The following is a 19,519-nucleotide window of genomic DNA, read 5'->3' on the forward strand; positions in this document are numbered from 1 at the left end:
TACTTCCGATAATTTATTTATTGGCTCGTGCCTCGTAAAAAAAAACGAACCGTAACTTCGATAAAAATGGAAATAAATCTTTTGCGAGCGCGAAGAAAATGATTTTGATTCGAGCGGTGGGCGATTCGTGACAGCTTCACGGCGGCTGACGATCCACGCTCATGGTTAGGATTCGAATGGCTCGCGGTGATCCGCTTCTATTTTTCCTCGCTCGCTTTGATTTTACTACTCGTTCGATATGATCGACGACGAAGTTATGGCGGACAAAGGCTTCTTTATTAAAGTGGTGAACGACGAGAAGGTATTTTTATGTACTTAATTTTCGTGCCATTTCCACGATTCGTAGCTTTCCCCTCCCCCTGTAGTTCCCTCTTAACACACGTTTTTCTTGCAGGGCAAAGGGCTCTTCTCCAATCGTGCATTCAAGGAAGGGGACGTGATACTTGAGGAAAGGCCTGTGGTCTGCTGTCAGTTCCTATGGAATTCGGAATTTGGATACTTAGCCTGTGATCACTGCCTGAGACCCCTAGAAACAGCAGAGGAGAATGTTCGTAGATTAACAGGCAATCAAAACTTTGTTGTACCCCACAAGGAGTGCTGTGAAATAAATAAGAGTTTAATAACTGAATGCCCTTTGTGTGGAGTCAAGTATTGTAGTGTAGAATGTCAGAATGAAGCTTTCCAAAGGTAATAAGTCTAATTTTTATATCTGTCACATTTTTAATTATGAATTGTAGCACCATATTAATTTATGCTTTTTTTTTCTTTTTTTATAGATATCACAGTACACTGTGTCTGCAAGGAAGAGTCAAGGATGAAAGCCATCCTCTGAATCAATTGTGTGAAACATGGAAACAAATGCACTATCCCCCTGAAAATGCATCAATCATGTTACTAGCAAGGATGGTTGCAGTAATTAATCAAGCAAATGATAAAGAGGAAGCATTAGCAATGTTCTCACAATTTTGTCATCGTACTGTATCTAATGACACTCATGAAATTGTACACTATTTATTAGGAGAGAAGTTTGTTGGGCAAATTGACATTCTTCAGCAAATGATGAAGGAGGCTCTCAATACTGAATACACTGCACATGTATGTAATATAACATATGTACTATTGTACATACATACATTAATGTTAATTGGAATTGTTGCTTTCAGTGGTTCACATCAGATGGTTTTAGAAGTTTATTAGCTTTAGTAGGAACAAATGGACAAGGAATTGGTACTAGTTCATTCAGCCGCTGGGTCAAGAATGTTTCTGCTTTAGAATTGGCTAAAGATGAACGCATTTACGTTGATAAGTTAATAGAAAGAATTTATGACGCTATGGACGAAGGTAATTTTATGTATCTTTTACTAAAGTTAATTAATTTTATTTATTAATAAAATAATAAGCAGAAATAAATGTAGTTTAACAAATTGTAGCGCAAGTACAATGTAAGTACAGTACTCAAATATTTATATTATTATTTAATTAAAAAAAAAATTTAATTAATAATATATTTAATTAAAAAATAATATAAAAATAATATATTTAATTTAAAAAATTTTGTGTTGCAGCGGTAGGCCCATTTTTGAATAATGAAGGGTCTGGTCTGTACATTCTACAATCGTCAGTGAATCATAGTTGTGTACCAAATGCAGTCATTGAGTTCCCTTATTCAAACAATACTTTAGTATTAAAAGCAATACGAGATATAAAAATTGGCGAGGAGATCTGTACAAGTTATCTCGACGAATGCCAGCTCGAAAGGAGTAGACATTCTAGACAGCAGACGTTAAGTTCTATGTATTTGTTCGTTTGTCACTGCGATAAATGTCGGGCACAAGCGAATGATCCCGACGTGACGTCTGACGAAGAAGAATCCGATGAAGACTGATATGTGCTAGCTAAAGATGCACAGGTAAGAACATTGATACAATTTTCATAATAAACAAAATATGAAATATATATCGAATATCTAACAATCTCAATAAATAATTACTCAATGAATATCTTGTTATGTTTTACTTGATTATGATACAAGTAGCACACAAATGAGCTTTATATTACATCAATAAAGTAGTATGTAGGATAATAATATAATTAAACTTGAATAATCTTTTAATAAATATACTTTATTAACAAAAGCATTTTAATGACACATTTCTATGTAATAATACAATTATATAATAAATTTAATACAGTATTTGTGCTTTTTTACATTTTATCGGTTATTTTCGCTGCTTTTTCATTGTAATTTATCTTATACAAATTTATTACATGTCAAACATACAATTCTGGTTAACTTATATTATCTTATTTTTTATATTCGATTAATTGGCTACAATTCTACGAATTTTACGTATCGTTATTATTTAATATTTTTTACAAATAATATTTCGGCACAGCATATAAGAAGTATTTAATTTGTTGCTACTAGAAAATTATATATTCGCTATGATTAATTTTGCTACTCCTGTCGAAGTGTTAATATGTTTTTTCCCAATGTCAAAAAATTAGATATATAGTCGGGTACGGGTGGTGTACAAACACGTTTTTCAATTAAAGTAGTTAAAAATCGAGCTATATTATGACTTCGAAATTCCCAGCTAAAATAAAAAATTTTTAATTAATATTATTTGATCGTTTTTGATACATATACAAAAATATATTCTTACCTCATGGGTAAAGGGTCATCGGGTAATTTTGAAATTAAACTCTCGTGTTGTATAAGTTGTTCAGGTCCTTTTATAACAAGGACCTCTAGAGTCGGAGGATTTTCACCAAAACACTGCTCCCCATATTTTCTTCGTTGCTTACTTTGTGTATAATCTACCCCATTATTGCTATAATAAAATTTATATGTTATACAATATAAAATATACTACATAGTACATTCGGTCCAATTGTAAAATTTTTCTCAAGTATATTAAATGCTAAATGTGTCTAAATATAGATTACCTATAAAACAAATAGAAAAAAAAATTATAATTTTTAAAATATTACCTGATGGTAGGATTGGATGATTGATAAACTGGTGGTTGACTAATACCTTCAGCATGTAAAGCACCTTGTTGTTTATTCCATAATAACTTCATTAAAGATTTAAGGTCCCTGCCCATCAGCTTAATTTTTTTGTAATTATTATAGCCTAAACTGACAGTCACCACTTTTAAATAGTTAGATTGCACAATTTTCTTTGTACAAAAAAAATATTTGTGGTCCATAAACAAGGCGAAAAAGGTTGGAAAAATACGTTTTACTTGTTTTTTCTTTTTTTTCTCTTTGATAGAAATAAATAGGACATTATCATATATTACAACTTTAACATTCATTGTCAAACCACTTGATAAGAACTCATCTTGGATCATGTTTTGTATCTCCTGTATTTCTTGTTTCTCAATATATCTTGCCTCATTTAAGTTTATCAATTCATATCCATACCATGTCTTTTTCTTACTGTGTCTGCTAATCTCTAAAAAAATTTGTTTTATAAATAATTAAAAAAAGTATATACATATATATCAAATATTATTTATTAGATTTCAAACTTTGATAAAAAAATAAATTATAAGAATTTAATATGATTAATAATGTTAATTACAAATTTTAATTTAATATTTATACATTATCATCTTACCTATTGCTTCCAATGTTGCTAGTCTGTCGTATAAAATTTTTTCTTCTATCTTTGCTTTCTATAAATGAACAAATCAGAAAAATGTATAATTTGTATACCATATAAATATATAAGTGAATGTCCCGTGTAGCAGTCCTTACATTTATAACGTTGTCAATAACGTACGACACGTTAGTCACCGTAAAAGTCTTGTGGCTCTTAATCAGTTTCGATACGACCTGAGTCCAGGAGATTTCCGGAAAGATAGGGATCACGGCGTCCTCCAGCTCCTCGAACTTGAATCTTTTTATCACGTTGATTATCAGACGTTTGACATTTATCGACGCTGTGACATTTCAAATAAATCGGTTATCGCAATGGAGGTATAACCTGTAAATACATGGGAGCACTAAAACTCCGTTCGACGAGCCTTACTTACACATGATCGTAGACGCAAATAGCACCCATGTAAAATCCTTGTAATTACTGTGTAATTATATTTGGAGCACGTGAAATTTTTTAGTTAACAAATCAACATTTTTCAAGTCAGTGCACACATACTCCACATAAGAAATCTTGCGCGCCAATTTGTATGCACTTGCACGTTTCACCGTAATACCGTATGAACGTTTCTCCTCCTTGTTCCCCTCCTAGGTTCCTAAAGCTTACAACTACCAATCAGACTAAAACTGTTCCCGCCAATGTGTAATGGTCAGCCCAGAGTTCAGTTTTTCGTGAGAAGATTTGGATCTGCGGTTCTTTGCTTTGTCTCTTCGTCAAAGTTTCACGCAATTTCACGTGTCACGACGAGAGACATGAGTAAAGTAAATCGAAAGCCATTTTCGGCATCTTCGGCGGCGAAGAAGGCAAAATACAGGTAACCATTTATTTCGTTATTGAACATAATTTTAGCTAACCTCCAAACGTCAGTTCTCAGTGTATGTTCCATTATTTATAACAATTTATATATAATATTACATTAATTAACACTATTTATGTTATTTGAATAAGTTTCTAAGTATGTGTTTTATATTTTATGTAAATCAAAATTTACTTTTTTTTATTTGCAAAATGCATCTTTTGCTTTCAACAAATTTTTTAATGTTTATATTGTTTTTATTATGTAGAGATGAAGATGAGGAAAAGCCTAGTTCGTTTGAAGCAGAATTGGCTACTATGGACATTGCAGAAGATGATTTTCTAGATGATACTCTGTTTATTGGAGAAGTATAACTAACTTCCGTTTTTAATAATAAAACATTGATTTTTTTTTGTTTGAATATATCATTTATATCTATATAATATTATGATAGTTTTTAACAATGTTGTAATCTATTAATTTTCTTTTATGTATGGAGGGACCTGAACAGGAAAATACATCTGCAAAATGGAGCAGAGCTTCTCCACCACCTTTAAATCCTCAAGTTGATGCATTGACATTCCAGCAAATTGAAATTGATCATTATATAGGTATGAATATGTGTCTTTAAAATCTTTTAATATATTGAAAGTAATTTCTGCTCTTTAAATTAAAAATGTCTTGTTTCTAAATTTATATAATTGTATGTAGGTAAATCCCTTCCTGGAATGCCAGGCAGTAAAGTAGGACCTGTACCAATAATGAGGATGTTTGGTGTTACAGAACAAGGAAATTCTGTCTGTTGTCATGTGCATGGTTTTTGCCCATATTTATTTGTTTCAGCACCATCAAGTTTCACAAACAATCATTGTAGACCATTTAAAGTATGTTTATTGTAATAAAAATAATTTCTTTATATTAATTTAAGAAGTGATTAACATAAGAATTATTTTTTAATACAGGAAGCTCTTAATCAAGCTGTGAAAAAAGATATGAAGTCAAATCCAGATAACATTCAAGATGCTATTCTAGCAGTTGAATTGGTTTATAAACAATCAGTATATGGATATGGAGGAAACAACAAGCAGCCATTTTTAAAAATTACAGTAGCTGTTCCAAAATTGATAGCACCTTGTAAACGATTATTAGAACAAGATACAGTTTATACTGCATTTAATTATCATTACAGAGCTTTTGAAAGTAACATTGATTTCGATATTAGGTATAGTTCTATTTTATTTCTGTATGTTACATTTTATTAAATTTGTAACATTAAATTTATATTTGATTATTTAAACGTAAGGTTTATGGTCGATACATCAGTTGTCGGCTGTTCTTGGATTGAATTATTACCAGGAAATTGGAAATTACGTGGCCAGAATGGACATATGTTAGAACTAATTACTCGATGTCAATTAGAAGTCGATGTTGCATGGGATGCTTTTATAGCTCACGCTCCAGAAGGAGAATGGTCAAAAGTAGCTCCATTCAGAATTCTCAGTTTCGATATTGAATGTGCTGGACGCGAAGGTTATTACCTTTTTCTTAATTAATTATAATGCCCTTTATTGCATATAATTACTTTTTAAATCAAATTATAAATTAATATTTTTTACAGGTATTTTCCCGGAAGCGAAACACGATCCTGTGATACAAATTGCTAACATGGTTATAAGACAAGGTGAACCTGAACCATTTTTAAGAAATATTTTCACTCTCGATACTTGTGCTCCTATAATTGGTTCTCAGGTTTTAAGCTTTGACAAAGAAAATCTAATGTTAGAAGTAAGTTGATTAAAATTTGCGAAATGTATATTTAGTATCGTAAATATTTATTAATAACACTTTTTTTTTTTACAAGAAATGGGCTGATTTTGTACGTCAAGCAGATCCGGATATTTTTACCGGATATAATATTAATAATTTTGATTTCCCGTATTTGATTAATCGCGCGCAACATCTCAATGTTAAGAATTTCAACTTTCTTGGTCGAATAAAAAATATAAAGTCTGTGATCAAGGATCATGTATTACAAAGTAAACAGATAGGTCGTCGTGAGAATAAATCAATTAATTTTGAAGGAAGAGTTCCATTCGATTTATTGTTGGTAAGAAAATTCATTAATTTTGATATATTATGAATTGAATTGAAATTTAATGAATTGAAATATTATGGTATATCATGACTTTAATAAGAATATTAATTTTTTAGGTATTGGTCCGAGATTATAAATTAAGATCTTACACATTGAATGCGGTATCGTACCATTTTCTTCAAGAACAAAAAGAAGACGTTCATCATAAAGATATTACAGGATTACAAAATGGAAATGCACAGACACGTCGACGTCTTGCTGTATACTGTTTAAAAGATGCTTACTTACCACTCAGATTATTAGACAAGTTAATGTGCATTATTATTTATATGGAAATGGCAAGAGTTACAGGAGTATCCATTTCTAGTTTATTGACTCGCGGGCAACAAATTAAAGTTGTTTCTCAACTTTTACGTAAGGTAACAAATTTATCCCATTGTCGAAAGAAGCAATTGTCTTGATATTGATTATTAAATGCATCTTTTAATTTTATTAGACTAAAGAAAAAGATTACTTGATGCCGACGCATCAAGGTCATGGTACTGACGAACAATTCGAAGGGGCTACTGTTATTGAACCTAAACGTGGCTATTACAATGATCCAATAGCTACCTTGGATTTCAGTTCTTTGTATCCTAGTATTATCATGGCACATAACTTATGTTATACGACATTATTAACTATTGCTAAAAAAAAGGAGCTTAATATTCAAGATGAACAAGTTACTACAACTCCCAGTAATTCATTATTTGTTAAGAGCTCTGTAAGAAAAGGGATTCTTCCCGAGATTTTGGAAAATTTACTGGCGGCTAGGAAAAAAGCAAAGGCAGAGTTAAAAGAAGAAACGGATTCACTAAAGCAAAAAGTACTCGATGGTAGGCAATACGCTTTGAAAGTTTCAGCAAACTCTGTATATGGTTTCACGGGTGCGCAAATGGGAAAATTACCATGCTTAGAAATATCTGCTGTAAGTAATTGGTAAATTTGTTTTTAACGTATTTAATAAACTAAAAACTATGAATATATAGAAACTGTAAATTAATTATAATAAATATAATTGCAGAGTGTTACAGCTTATGGACGCACTATGATAGAAAAAACAAAGCAAGAAGTGGAGAGTCATTTTCGAATAGAAAATGGATACAAGAACGATGCAGTAGTCATATATGGCGACACTGATTCCGTGATGGTAAAGTTCGGTGTAAAATCTATAGAAGAGGCAATGGAACTCGGTAAAAAAGGAGCCGATTACGTGACGTCTAAATTTATTAAGCCTATAAAATTAGAATTTGAAAAAGTATATTTTCCATATCTCTTAATTAATAAAAAACGTTACGCCGGCCTATATTTTACGAAACCGGATAAATATGATAAAATGGATTGTAAAGGTCTCGAAACAGTGCGCAGAGATAATTGTCCATTGGTAGCGAACATGATGAATACTTGTTTGCAAATATTGCTTATCGAAAGGTGAGATATTTCTTTTTTTTTTACGCTTTATTCAAATCTAGTGCAAACTTAATTTATAAATAAATAAAAATGTATTATAATGTTACAGAAATCCCAATGCTGCCGTAGATTATGCCAAACAAGTCATTAGCGATCTTCTTTGTAACCGGATCGATTTATCTCAATTAGTTATTACGAAAGAATTAACAAAAACAGATTACGCGGCAAAGCAAGCGCACGTTGAATTAGCGGCAAAAATGAAGAAACGAGATGCTGGAAATGCGCCGAAACTTGGTGACCGAGTGGCGTACGTATTCACAAGTGCAGCTAGAGGTACACCGGCATATCAGAAGGCAGAAGATCCTGTATACGCGTTGCAAAATAGTATCCCAATAGATACAAATTATTATTTAGAGAATCAATTAGCAAAACCTCTTGTACGTATCTTTGAACCTATTCTCGGAGAGAAGGCCGAATCGCTTCTCCTGAAAGGAGATCATACGCGTACAAGGTGCATTGCCACCTCACAAGTTGGAGCGCTCGCGGCTTTCACACGTAAAAAAGAGGCTTGTTTGGGTTGTAAATCTGTTTTGCCACCGGATAGAGAAGACAAAGCAGTATGCAAACATTGCGAATCTCGAGAGGCCGAATTATTTCATAACGAATTGCAGGCCCAACAAAAACTAGAAGAGAAGTTTTCCAGATTGTGGGCGGAATGCCAAAGATGTCAAGGGAGTCTTCATCAAGAAGTTATTTGTTCCAAGTTAGTCATATTAATTAATATTAAAAAAAAAATTATTTCTAAAAATACGAATATATTTTTATACATATATACACGAACACTAAATTCGATATTTATTGTAAAGTAAATATGAATGATATAAATGTTTCAAAATAATTAAAATTATATATATATATTTTTTTTTTTAGTCGTGACTGCCCGATATTTTACATGAGGGTAAAATCTCGTATAGACATGGCTGCAAAATTGAAACGAATCCAAAGATTTGGTATTCCTGAATGGTAGTTAAAAATGCGATTACATTTCGCGTAGGTAAGTCTATTTTTAAATATTTAAAAACTATTACTTCCTATAGATAATAAAATAAATATAACAAATTTAATTTAAACATTTATTACGAAATAGTACATTTTTTTAATTTTCTTGGTATACGTACGCTAGTCGCAGCAAACGTCGTATATTCCTTTCAGTGTAAAATTGCTGTAAAGTGGTAAAAATTATCTATTCCTTCAAATAAATTAGAAATCAAGAATTTGCAATTCAAAATGAAAGTTATATATTAAAAGATAATTATTTCTAATACTAACGCGATTTTTTCGCGGTAGAGATTAATTTTTATTTTATTTATAATGTGTAACAATTTTTATAAATGCTAGTATAATGTTGCGTTTTTATTTTATCGATTTTGAGTTTTATATTAAATTTATTTCACTATTGGAAACAAATATTATATTACTTTAATTTAAGATACACCAAGACGACACCACATTATATATAGACATAATCTAAATGCTTTGAAGTATTCTTGTCTCAAAAGTCTGAATTTCTTTCGAATTTATTTTTCTATTTGTTCAGTAATTGTATATTTGGTATCAATATACTTATGTTCCCATTATAAACAATTTATCATTTCATATTAAGTTTAATTATAGTCAATATCAAATGAATAGCAGGATAATTAATTTAACCAAATAATTAATTAAACATTACGCGTAAAAATAATGCAAGAGATATTAATGCAAGAAAATCTAAATTCGAAATAATTCTCTTAGTTTATTATATTTAAATCATACAGAAAGATAAAATAATTCCCTTATTATACATGTTCAGCGATATGAAAAAGTACAGCGATTCCTCAAATACTCTCTTTGTAAATTGTAAAGAAAATATTTAAAATATAATAATCACAATAAATAAACAGAACATCGCGTGTCCGGTAATTCCGGCACATTTAGAGCGACAGTCGTATGACTAGTCCCCTTATAAGGCTCAAATATAAATAACTCTGACATAATATTGATCATTTTCTACTTTGCAGCGCGTTTGATAACCAGTCCATGGCTTGGTCAAGCCCTTCGCCTTTTGTCGCGGAAGTTTTAAATATTTGGAAGGTTCTGTTTTTAAGAGCATCCAATCCAAGCGCTTGATGGACTTCCGCGACACTAAGGCATCCCGCCATATCCTGTTTATTCGCCAGCACCACCAAAATTGCGCCTTGTAACTCTTCTTCCTATTTAAATATAAAATATATTCTCAATTATATAATTTCTTAAAAAAAAAGGTTAATATTAATAAAAAGATATTTTACTATTTAAAATAATACAATTATTAATTTAGTAAGCAATTAATTTACTTGTAACATAAGAATTAATTCATCCTTTGATATGCCTATTCTATCTCTGTCTGCAGAATCCACTACATAAATTATCGCATCTGTATTGGAATAGTAACACCTCCAGTAAGGTCTGAAAATATATATATACAAGCAGTGTTAAAATTAATATAAATACAATATGTATATTCTTGTTTATAATTTTTAGAATCTATTTTCATACATATGCAAGCTTGACATACCGTATACTTGTCTGACCTCCGAGATCCCAGACTTGGAATTTTAAATTTTTGTAAGTCACTTGCTCTACATTGAACCCTATGGTGGGTATGGTAGTTACTACTTCACCTACCTGTAACCTAAAAGACAATTGGTTAAATAAATCAATTATATTCTCATAGATATTTTGTAAACCAGAATAATTATTATACAACATATTGTTATAAAATTATATTTTTTGTTATTATCTACTTAGATAATAAAGTCTGGATGATAAAATTGCATATCTATGAAATAACAGAACAAACAAATAAATCATAAGATTAGTAATGTATAATTATTTGCACTTTAACAATTGTTAAAAAATTTGTATAATTTACTGTGGTCTTTAATAGCATATTGTCGGTGATAATATTAACATGTAATTATATTTAAGTACGTTTAAGATGTCGCTAATGATAAATATAATTGTAATCCGCGAGAGTGACGAGCAAGACACTGTGTAAACACACACAGATGACAGCCAGTCGTCAAGATGCTGTCAATTACAAACCTGTACAAAATCGTGGTTTTTCCGGCGCCGTCCAGGCCTAAAATCAAGATCCGCATCTCGCGGCTGCCGAGCAGGTTACGAAAGTAGCTGAGCAACCCACCTGTAAACGAGAGACCGTCAGGATTACTCTTAAAGTACAATCTCGGTATAGTCGGGACGTAGCATAAACGCGCGAACGTAATCGTAATTTATTTGCGAGATAAACGCATGGCGCACCAGAAAATCGTGCGTTTTTGACTCACCCATGCTGACGTATCGTTAACTCCGTGTCATACAGGACCGTCCGATGTTTATTGTCAAACTTGATAACCATAAACGTGTCCAAATGACCGGGCCGCACCAACCCTCCCTCACGCTGCGTCCACGGTGTACGAATACGACCTACTTTAGGCGACAGACAGTTCGTTGAGTAAGATTACCAACTTGGCACGTAGTACAAAAACTCAACGGACGTTGCACCTTTTTTTGGGAAAGGTGCAGTTACGCGTCCAATAGATACGTGTCCTTTTGCACCGTGTCCAATCGCACGGTGTCTAAGTGCACCGTCCTGTAAAAAACTGGCAAGAGTCGGACATACTTGAAATATTAATATTAAACAGTGCCATCTGCAGGAGAGTAAATTGAGGTTATCTACCAATCACGTTATTATGAAGGTTGGAAATAAATCGTGGATCGAAAGACGAGGAGTATCATGTTTAGCATATGGCATTATTTATCGTGCAACGATTCGAGTGAAGAAAACATGAATTTGTTAATGTTTCTAAAAATATAATCGTGCAATAAGTATAAAGGTAAACTTTTGATAATAATTTTTACATATTTTTTAATGCGACATCGTACTTTAACCTATACAAGCTTTGCATTTTTTTTACAATTTATAATCGCACATGGTTTATTTTTCAGTAATATGCTTTGAAATTTGTTAAGTTTTCATATGTTAACATTTGTACGTAATATAAAATTTATAGCAGGTCATGGATTTATATCAAACATAATTTATCAAATTTGTAACTTTATGATGACAATTTTTTTTATGATAAAATTATACTTTATTGTTTTTATATTATAGACAAAAATATTCTTCAAAATGAAGTTAGTATCAAGGCACGTAGATAAAGATGGAGAAGGGTAAGTTTACTATATATAAATATAATAATGTTACAATTGTAACTGCTGCATATAATGTTAAAATTAATTAATTTTTAGGCGAGTAGGACTTGTCCCCGAAAATACAGAGGACATGTGGCATGCCTATAATCTCATTAGTGAAGGAGACTTTGTAAGCTGTTCTACAATCAGGTATTGAAATTTGTTTAATAATGTTGCATTTAATTTTAAGTTTGACACATTTTTGTTAATTGTCTGTATTTGGTTTTTAGAAAAGTTCAAATGGAATCTGCAACTGGTAGTTCTAATAGCTATAGAGTCAGAACTACTTTAACAATCTGTGTAGAGAATATTGATTTTGATACACAAGCATGTGTTCTACGATTGAAAGGTAGAAATGTGGAAGAAAATAAGTATGTTAAAGTAAGTTAAACAGCAGTAATATTAAATTAATAAAATAATCGATTTGTAATTGCATTTGTTATGATTATTTCACAGACAGGAGCATATCACACATTGGATGTTGAACAAAATCGAAAATTTAGTATCACTAAAACTAAATGGGACTCAATTTCTTTAGAAAGAGTCGATACCGCATGCGATCCTGCTCAGGTTAATAATATTTTTCAGAAATAAATTATGTATTTAGCTAACTATTTTTATTTTATTTTAGAACGCTGATGTTGCTGCTGCAATTATGCAAGAAGGCATAGCACAAATTTGTTTGATAACTTCTAATATGACAATAGTGCGAGCCAAAATTGATCAAGTTATACCCAGAAAAAGAAAAGGAAATGTTTCGCAACATGAAAAGGTTTGAAAGATATTTACGTTAGTGGTAAAATATAAAAATATTCAATTCAAATAAGTGCAAAATAAATTTTTAATTAAATACAAATTTAGGGTTTGGCACGATTTTACGAGAGCATTATGCAAGGCATATTAAGACACATTAATTTTGATTTAGTTAAATGTGTTATTCTTGCCAGTCCTGGATTTGTCAAAGATCAGTTTATGGATTATATGATACAGCAAGCTATTAAATCTGATAATAAAATTATCTTGGATAATAAAAGTAAATTTTTACTAGTTCATACTAGTTCAGGTTTTAAACATTCATTAAAAGGTAATATATATTAATTTTTAAAACCTAAACGAACAATTTGTGCGAAGTATGATTATTGTTGTATTTATATTAATTTTATTATTACAATAGAAGTTCTAGCTGATCCTGCTGTAATTTCTCGAATTTCCGATACTAAAGCAGCTGGAGAAGTAAGAGCTTTAGAGGCATTTTATAATACTCTACAAATGGATCCTGCTAGAGCGTTTTATGGGAAAAAACATGTTCAAAAAGCCAGCTCTGCTCAAGCAGTGGAAACTTTACTTATATCAGATAAATTATTTAGGTGATTACATTATATTTTTATTTATTTTAATATTAAATTTACTTAATTGAACTTTATAATAATTTTTTTGTACCTTTGTTATTTCTAATTATCGTATTTAGGTGTCAAGACATAGCACAGAGGAAGGAATATGTTGAATTGGTTGAAAATGTTAAAGACTCCGGTGGTGATGTTAAAATATTTTCAAGTTTGCATATTTCTGGTGAACGTAAGATTTATTTAATTATTATACAAATTATATTAATTTTAAATTTGCAGTTTAAATGATAAATTTACTATTTTAATGTATGTATGTTACAAGAATATTATAACAAAATTAGAATTTTGTCTTTAGAACTGGAGCAGCTGACTGGAATAGCAGCTTTATTACGTTTTCCTATGCCAGAATTAGAAGATGAAAGTGAAGGTGGTAGTGACTCGGAAGAAAATTAAAAGTACTATTGATATGCTAATAATTTTGTATATATTTGTGCTGTGCGCAATCAAAAATCTCATTAATAGTAAATTGAAAGAAACAATCTTTGCATTTATTATTTTAATAATGAGATATGCATTTTGTAGTTTAAATCACGGTGCAATTAAAAAAATTATTAAATTACGATTGTTTGTATATAATTGTTTTATAAAAATACAAATTATGATAATGTGTCAGTCGCCATAATTAATATATTCATGGATCCGGACTAAAATAAAGTTTTAGTTCTGTTACAGTTACGGTCGGAGGCTATGTCCAAATTTCGGTTTCGACTTCGATTACGGTTCGGTTATCGGTTTCAGTTTCATTTTACAGGGGACGGATTTTCCATTAGTTATAATACAGCGGGGACAGCAGCAGATTATAGCACTGTCGGTCTGAGGAAAGGCCAGAGTCTGGCCTTTTCTTCTATCCGACGGCAGCCGAAGCGCTGGCCTCACACAGACGAGCCTCTGTATTTGCACGCGTGGAAGCCGCGATTCCGAGTTGGGCTCTTTGCTGGACCGCCATTTAACTGCACCAGTGCACATGGCTACTTCGCACACTGCATCATACTGATATTATTGATACATCACGAGTATTCAAAGCGTTTTTATCGTACTAACGTGTGTGAATTATTGTTTGAAATGGCCGCTATTTTACGAGTAAAACGCAAACAAACAGATAATCCTCTGGACAGCCTGGTGATCGCGTGCAAACGCCAAAAAACTGAGGCCTCTTATTCAGATACTCCAATTGTGCAAACTGTCGCCCAGTTTGCCGGCACGCTCTCAAATCCGGTAAGAATTTGATATCTTTGATATTTTATTAATAACAATTAATTGTGGCAATTGTAAGTTTTTTTCTACGAACGTATTACACGAAGAAATCATAGGTTACTTTTTAGGTTAAAAATAATCGATTATATGTAGATAAAAAGAAATAAAAAATTCTGATATTATTAATAAAACATTTATATTTAAGTATTTATTAAATATTGTAAGAAATTAAAAAAAGATGAACTTTGAGTATTCTTTTTAGACTGAGGATGAAATTACGAAGCACATAGCCAAGGTTCTTCCCCAAATAAGCACTGAAACTCACAAAGCAGGCGTCAAAAGAGTATCAGACAACGAATATCCTGCAACTGTTTCAGGAAAGATACCTAAATTGATAGATGTTAATTTGGCGACAGAAAAATATAAACTTAATGATCAAAACTCCTTAGATGAATTAAATGAGGAGTCCACTGATAAGTGGATGACACTTATAGATGTGAATGATTGTTGGAGTAATTCTCATGAAACAAATTCTACTCCAGGAGAGGCAAGTTATGTGACAGCAAAAAGTTAAAGCAATATATACGTACAAAAAATAATTAATATATAGTATGTTTGTTTTAGGATATTGAAGATTATGTATATGATTTATATTATGCACAAACCTCTGATAATTTATGGTTTGAGAATCATAACACATATATGGTGCGGCGGCCAGAGGCATGCACAGTGGTAGACTCAGAAGATGATGATGATTCCTCAGATTCCAATGCAGAATCAAATTGGAGAAATGATTATCCTGATACAGATCCCGATCGTTCATCCAGGGAGGATGATTCTGAAGATAATTTCGAGATCCTTGATGACGATGATATATATAGTTCTAGTAGGAAAAATAAATATGGATTCGTTTATAGAACAGAACGAAAATATGACAGTAATTCTGAAAGCAATTCATCTGATGATGAAAGTGATATCTCAGATAATGAAGAAAGGTCGTCGGATAACGAAGAAAACTAGGATTAAAGAAATATTAAATAATGAAAGGGATGGTAAAAATATAAAAAAAACCTTTATAACATTTTATCCACAAATTATAAAAACGGATAGTTGTAACGTAATGTTCTATCCTAAAAAGTGTATAGTTTTTTTTCACAGGAATTATTCATCAATTGTTAAAATAAATTTTCGCATATTTTTAAATTATATTAAACTTGCTGAATGCAATTTTTAAACATTCCTTTAGCATGTATTTCAGTTTTGTTAATCTTTGTATTTTTCTTTAAAAAAAAAAATTGAATTGTAAATGGCATAAAGTTTTTATTTATATATCTATATATGTAATTCTATTACAGATTTCTTGCGTGTAAAATTTATCAAAATAAGAATGGCAAAAAAAAGTAGGCCTAAAGACGAGGGGATCGATCAAGCAAAATCAAACGAAGAAAATATATTTCGTCGTTTTAATTTAATCAAATCTCATAGTATGAACAAAAAGATTGAGTATAGAAATAATCATAAGCGCACTTATAAAAGTTGAAAAAATTTACAAGATTTTGACTAGGCAAAAAATCCACTAGCGTTTGCTTCCGGGAGAGGATTAAACGATCGACCCCCGGGAAAATGTGGGATGTTCCTGTGTTAAAGAAAGAAAATTTTACTCATGGATATGGCTTGTAATGATATACACCAGATTCATAGCGTAATATAACAAGTTGTTGGAAGTACCAGTTGCGTGGATTTATAAACTTTTCTTCATCATACATACATACATACTCGCACGCACACATACATAAACGTACACCCACGTTCGGCCCGCGATTAACAACGTAACGTTTAACAAAAGGTGTCTCGCGCGGCTCGAAGAAAATTATACCTCGTCTATATTGCTCGGGAATGGGAAGAAGGGGAGGAGGGAATAAATCCGGGCGATGTGACGAGATTACTTGTGTTTCACAAAAGATTCTTCTCGCGATTTCACGCCTCGAAGTCTCTCTCTCTCTTTCGCTCTCTCTCTTGCACGCGCGCTCTCGCTCACTCACCGTAGAATTTGCCGCGCGGTATTTTTCTTGTTTTTTTTTTCTTTTTTAATTAATTAACGAGCTCGTCGTATGATATGAGTAGTACATTGCGTATACACGTAACACTGGCCTTAATTCTAATTTATGTTACATTCACACGCGCTCTGCGACGAGGAGGTGCTCGTTTCGCTTCGCTAGCACGTACGATGCTTTTGATTTAGAGTACACGGGGTCGAGTGCGCCGATAAAAATCCAAATGATAACACTGATACTGGAAGATGTTTGGAAATCGTTGTTCCTTCTGTGCAAAGTTCCACTCGTTGCAATATTTATACAGTAGCTTTTCTTAATTATTACGTAAACAGAAATATTAAATTTCCAAAATTACATTTCTTATTAGAAACAAATTTTTTTCGATTAATTTTCAGAAGTTTAGAATCTTCCAAATTTTAATTCAGAAACATGATTTTTATTTCAATCTATAAATGTTATTTTATTTCATATTAAATATATTAATTTTTTATCTTATTCTCTTAACTATTTTTTTTCTTTTCTTTAAAAATATGTGATAAATAAATAATAGCAAGACAAATTTTACTAGATTTAACTACACATTAAAGAAACATTTTTTTTAACGTATAACTATTAAACGTATTTTATAATTGCTTCAATGAATGTTTATCGACGCATTGACGTTATTATTCGCAAATGTAAATTTCGCGGACATGCGTAACCATTTTTTTTTATATATAATATATGTATATATATTAAATGTCATACAATGCGCAACGTAACTTAGCAGATTCACAAGCTGAGATTGGTATCATTCATCAGGATCGTTTACTAATGCTCCGTAATACTCTACTCGCCTACTGTACAACATTTTACACTCATCGTATTCGTTCGTAAGTTAATGTCGATTATTAATGCTACGAGATTATTGGAGAGTCATGAGATTGCACAACAACGCCCGAATCGATCGATCATGTTGGCGTCGAGCCCAGTCGTTTTTTTCTTTTCACTTTGCTTTTCGCGAATTATATACAGGACGATAGTGGTGTCTCATCGATTTCTTTTGGCATTCTCAAAAATTATCCTTCGAGAACGTCGAAACGATGCGACATTCGCCAAGAAGATTGTTTGCAATCAGAGTCATATTTTTATATATTTATCTAAATTATCAAACATAATTTTTCAATTTTGGGTATAATTAGAATTATATTAAAAAAAGAAATTTTAATTAACTTTTAAATTCTCATTTAAAATACAAATAAAATAATAACAATTAAAAAGATCGAAAATAATATATCAACATATAATTTATATACTAAATTAATGAGAAAATAAATAAGCAAAACTAACTTACGGAAAAAATTATTAAAACTTTCTTCTTAAATTAATTTTGTTAGATTGTTTAATTGTGTGCCATGACTCTGTTCGTAAACTTCTTTCCGGTAACGTCCATTCACACACGCACATAATGACTCCTAATTATACAATTTTATATATATATATATATGTATTACAATTATATATTATATTTCGAAGAACACTTGGAAATATTAGAAAATATTTTATAGTGTAATTCCAAATGATATACAATTATAATAAATACATATGTACCATATATTTACACATAGATACCTTCGACTTATAAGTACAAACGATTCCCTGGGTCAACAAAAATCACACAACGTAATATTCAACTAAGACGTTCGATAGTCGCTTATTATATTATGTATAAACTGGCAACAAGAAACAGTCCCTATTTTTAGAGTCATTGCACCTCCAAAACATTTCACTTCTTGAAACTTTCCTAACAAATTACGACGTTCACAAAAATAATCCCCCAAGTTAAATTTTATTAAAAAAAAAGATCTTAAATATTTCCAAGATATTAAATTAATTTAATCCAGTAACAAAAATATTAAACATATTTAAAAACTGTTTTCAAGAAAAAAAAATTGGTACTATTCATTTATTATCTCTTTCTTTGTCTGTCCCAAACTATTCTTGAAGCACAAACAGAACAATTTTCAAGATTATTTTCAAATCATTAATTGCAATTATTTAAAAGCATATCTAAAAAAATTAGGAGATCCTCTAAGAAAGAGGACGAGCAGCGGAGGAGTTACATCGTCGCACTCGGAGAACTTCAGAGACTTAAAGCACCGACGCCTCGGTCCTGCCGGTCGGCGGCGTCGTCGGATGACCACTGGCGTTGTTATTATTGTTGTTGTTATTATTGTTATTGTTATTGCTCGCCTCGCCAGCGTGACTCGAGCAGTAGAATTTCTTGTGGGCGATAAAAGTGCTTAGATAATTGAAACTGATGTCACAGGAGCGACAGTAGCGCGGCCCGCTCTTATTGGGATCCAGACTCTCCTCCGGCGGCGGCGTGTCCTCGCGTTCCTGTTTCACCTTACCGGCGACCACCGGTGCCAACGGTGGCGGCGGTGGCGGCGGCGGTTGCGGGCTCTTTCTTATTTCCGTCTTGCCGTTCACCTGAATCTCAACGGGAATCTCTTTCGGTGTCGTAGTAGCCACAGGTTCCGGTGTCGACAGTGTTGTTTCATCATCCAACACGCACGTTATGTAATTCTCCTCCTGAAA

The 19,519-nt window shown here is 31.7% G+C and overlaps 7 protein-coding genes across 8 annotated transcripts in view; 4 read left to right on the top strand and 3 right to left on the bottom strand.

The window, feature by feature from the left end:
- Window positions 1-127: 127 nt before the first annotated feature.
- On the top strand, window positions 128-3,230 carry Smyd5 (SET and MYND domain containing, class 5). The gene is made up of 5 exons (XM_070656794.1): window positions 128-301; window positions 395-687; window positions 777-1,095; window positions 1,164-1,341; window positions 1,566-3,230. Exons 1-5 carry the CDS (start codon window positions 239-241, stop codon window positions 1,883-1,885), a joined length of 1,173 nt encoding a protein of 390 aa, XP_070512895.1. The 5' UTR covers window positions 128-238; the 3' UTR covers window positions 1,886-3,230.
- Window positions 2,108-4,187, bottom strand: LOC139102690 (uncharacterized). The gene is made up of 6 exons (XM_070656796.1): window positions 4,047-4,187; window positions 3,769-3,953; window positions 3,629-3,686; window positions 2,995-3,463; window positions 2,667-2,834; window positions 2,108-2,597 (listed from the first exon to the last, which is right to left on the bottom strand). The coding sequence occupies exons 1-6, from the start codon at window positions 4,048-4,050 to the stop codon at window positions 2,459-2,461; spliced, it is 1,023 nt and encodes a 340-aa protein (XP_070512897.1). The 5' UTR covers window positions 4,051-4,187; the 3' UTR covers window positions 2,108-2,458.
- A 43-nt stretch (window positions 4,188-4,230) lies between these two features.
- Dnapol-delta (DNA polymerase delta) lies at window positions 4,231-10,210 on the top strand. Of its 2 annotated transcripts, none has more exons than XM_070656763.1 (14): window positions 4,231-4,484; window positions 4,735-4,834; window positions 4,966-5,077; window positions 5,178-5,350; window positions 5,429-5,688; window positions 5,770-5,996; window positions 6,085-6,251; window positions 6,328-6,573; window positions 6,678-6,980; window positions 7,058-7,528; window positions 7,625-8,031; window positions 8,120-8,773; window positions 8,941-9,064; window positions 10,071-10,210. In XM_070656763.1, exons 1-13 carry the CDS (start codon window positions 4,309-4,311, stop codon window positions 9,035-9,037), a joined length of 3,393 nt encoding a protein of 1,130 aa, XP_070512864.1. In that variant the 5' UTR covers window positions 4,231-4,308; the 3' UTR covers window positions 9,038-9,064; window positions 10,071-10,210. The 2 variants fall into 2 exon arrangements, with proteins under 2 accessions (XP_070512864.1, XP_070512865.1); XM_070656764.1 differs by lacking the exon at window positions 10,071-10,210 and adding an exon at window positions 9,194-9,536.
- On the bottom strand, window positions 9,555-11,541 carry Arl1 (ADP ribosylation factor-like 1). The gene is made up of 5 exons (XM_070656802.1): window positions 11,379-11,541; window positions 11,137-11,236; window positions 10,607-10,723; window positions 10,386-10,497; window positions 9,555-10,262 (listed from the first exon to the last, which is right to left on the bottom strand). The coding sequence occupies exons 1-5, from the start codon at window positions 11,380-11,382 to the stop codon at window positions 10,053-10,055; spliced, it is 543 nt and encodes a 180-aa protein (XP_070512903.1). The 5' UTR covers window positions 11,383-11,541; the 3' UTR covers window positions 9,555-10,052.
- Window positions 11,542-11,753: 212 nt separating this feature from the next.
- Window positions 11,754-14,250, top strand: Pelo (protein pelota). The gene is made up of 10 exons (XM_070656795.1): window positions 11,754-11,927; window positions 12,206-12,264; window positions 12,343-12,435; window positions 12,516-12,666; window positions 12,742-12,855; window positions 12,917-13,057; window positions 13,147-13,369; window positions 13,460-13,652; window positions 13,754-13,860; window positions 13,987-14,250. The coding sequence occupies exons 2-10, from the start codon at window positions 12,224-12,226 to the stop codon at window positions 14,082-14,084; spliced, it is 1,161 nt and encodes a 386-aa protein (XP_070512896.1). The 5' UTR covers window positions 11,754-11,927; window positions 12,206-12,223; the 3' UTR covers window positions 14,085-14,250.
- A 122-nt stretch (window positions 14,251-14,372) lies between these two features.
- Window positions 14,373-16,192, top strand: Fs(2)ltopp43 (female sterile (2) ltoPP43). Its single transcript, XM_070656793.1, has 3 exons — window positions 14,373-14,906; window positions 15,148-15,432; window positions 15,510-16,192. Exons 1-3 carry the CDS (start codon window positions 14,379-14,381, stop codon window positions 15,903-15,905), a joined length of 1,209 nt encoding a protein of 402 aa, XP_070512894.1. The 5' UTR covers window positions 14,373-14,378; the 3' UTR covers window positions 15,906-16,192.
- Window positions 16,193-16,334: 142 nt separating this feature from the next.
- Window positions 16,335-19,519, bottom strand: part of Ush (Zinc finger protein ush) — a 134,217-nt gene continuing 131,032 nt past the window's right edge. Inside the window, exon 9 of the mRNA XM_070656769.1 lies at window positions 16,335-19,513. Coding sequence (XP_070512870.1) covers window positions 19,070-19,513 — 444 coding nt within the window. The 3' untranslated portion in view covers window positions 16,335-19,069. The remainder of the gene's footprint in view (window positions 19,514-19,519) is intronic.

This window comes from Cardiocondyla obscurior, linkage group LG05, assembly GCF_019399895.1.
Source record: "Cardiocondyla obscurior isolate alpha-2009 linkage group LG05, Cobs3.1, whole genome shotgun sequence".
Classification (NCBI taxonomy): domain Eukaryota; kingdom Metazoa; phylum Arthropoda; class Insecta; order Hymenoptera; family Formicidae; genus Cardiocondyla; species Cardiocondyla obscurior.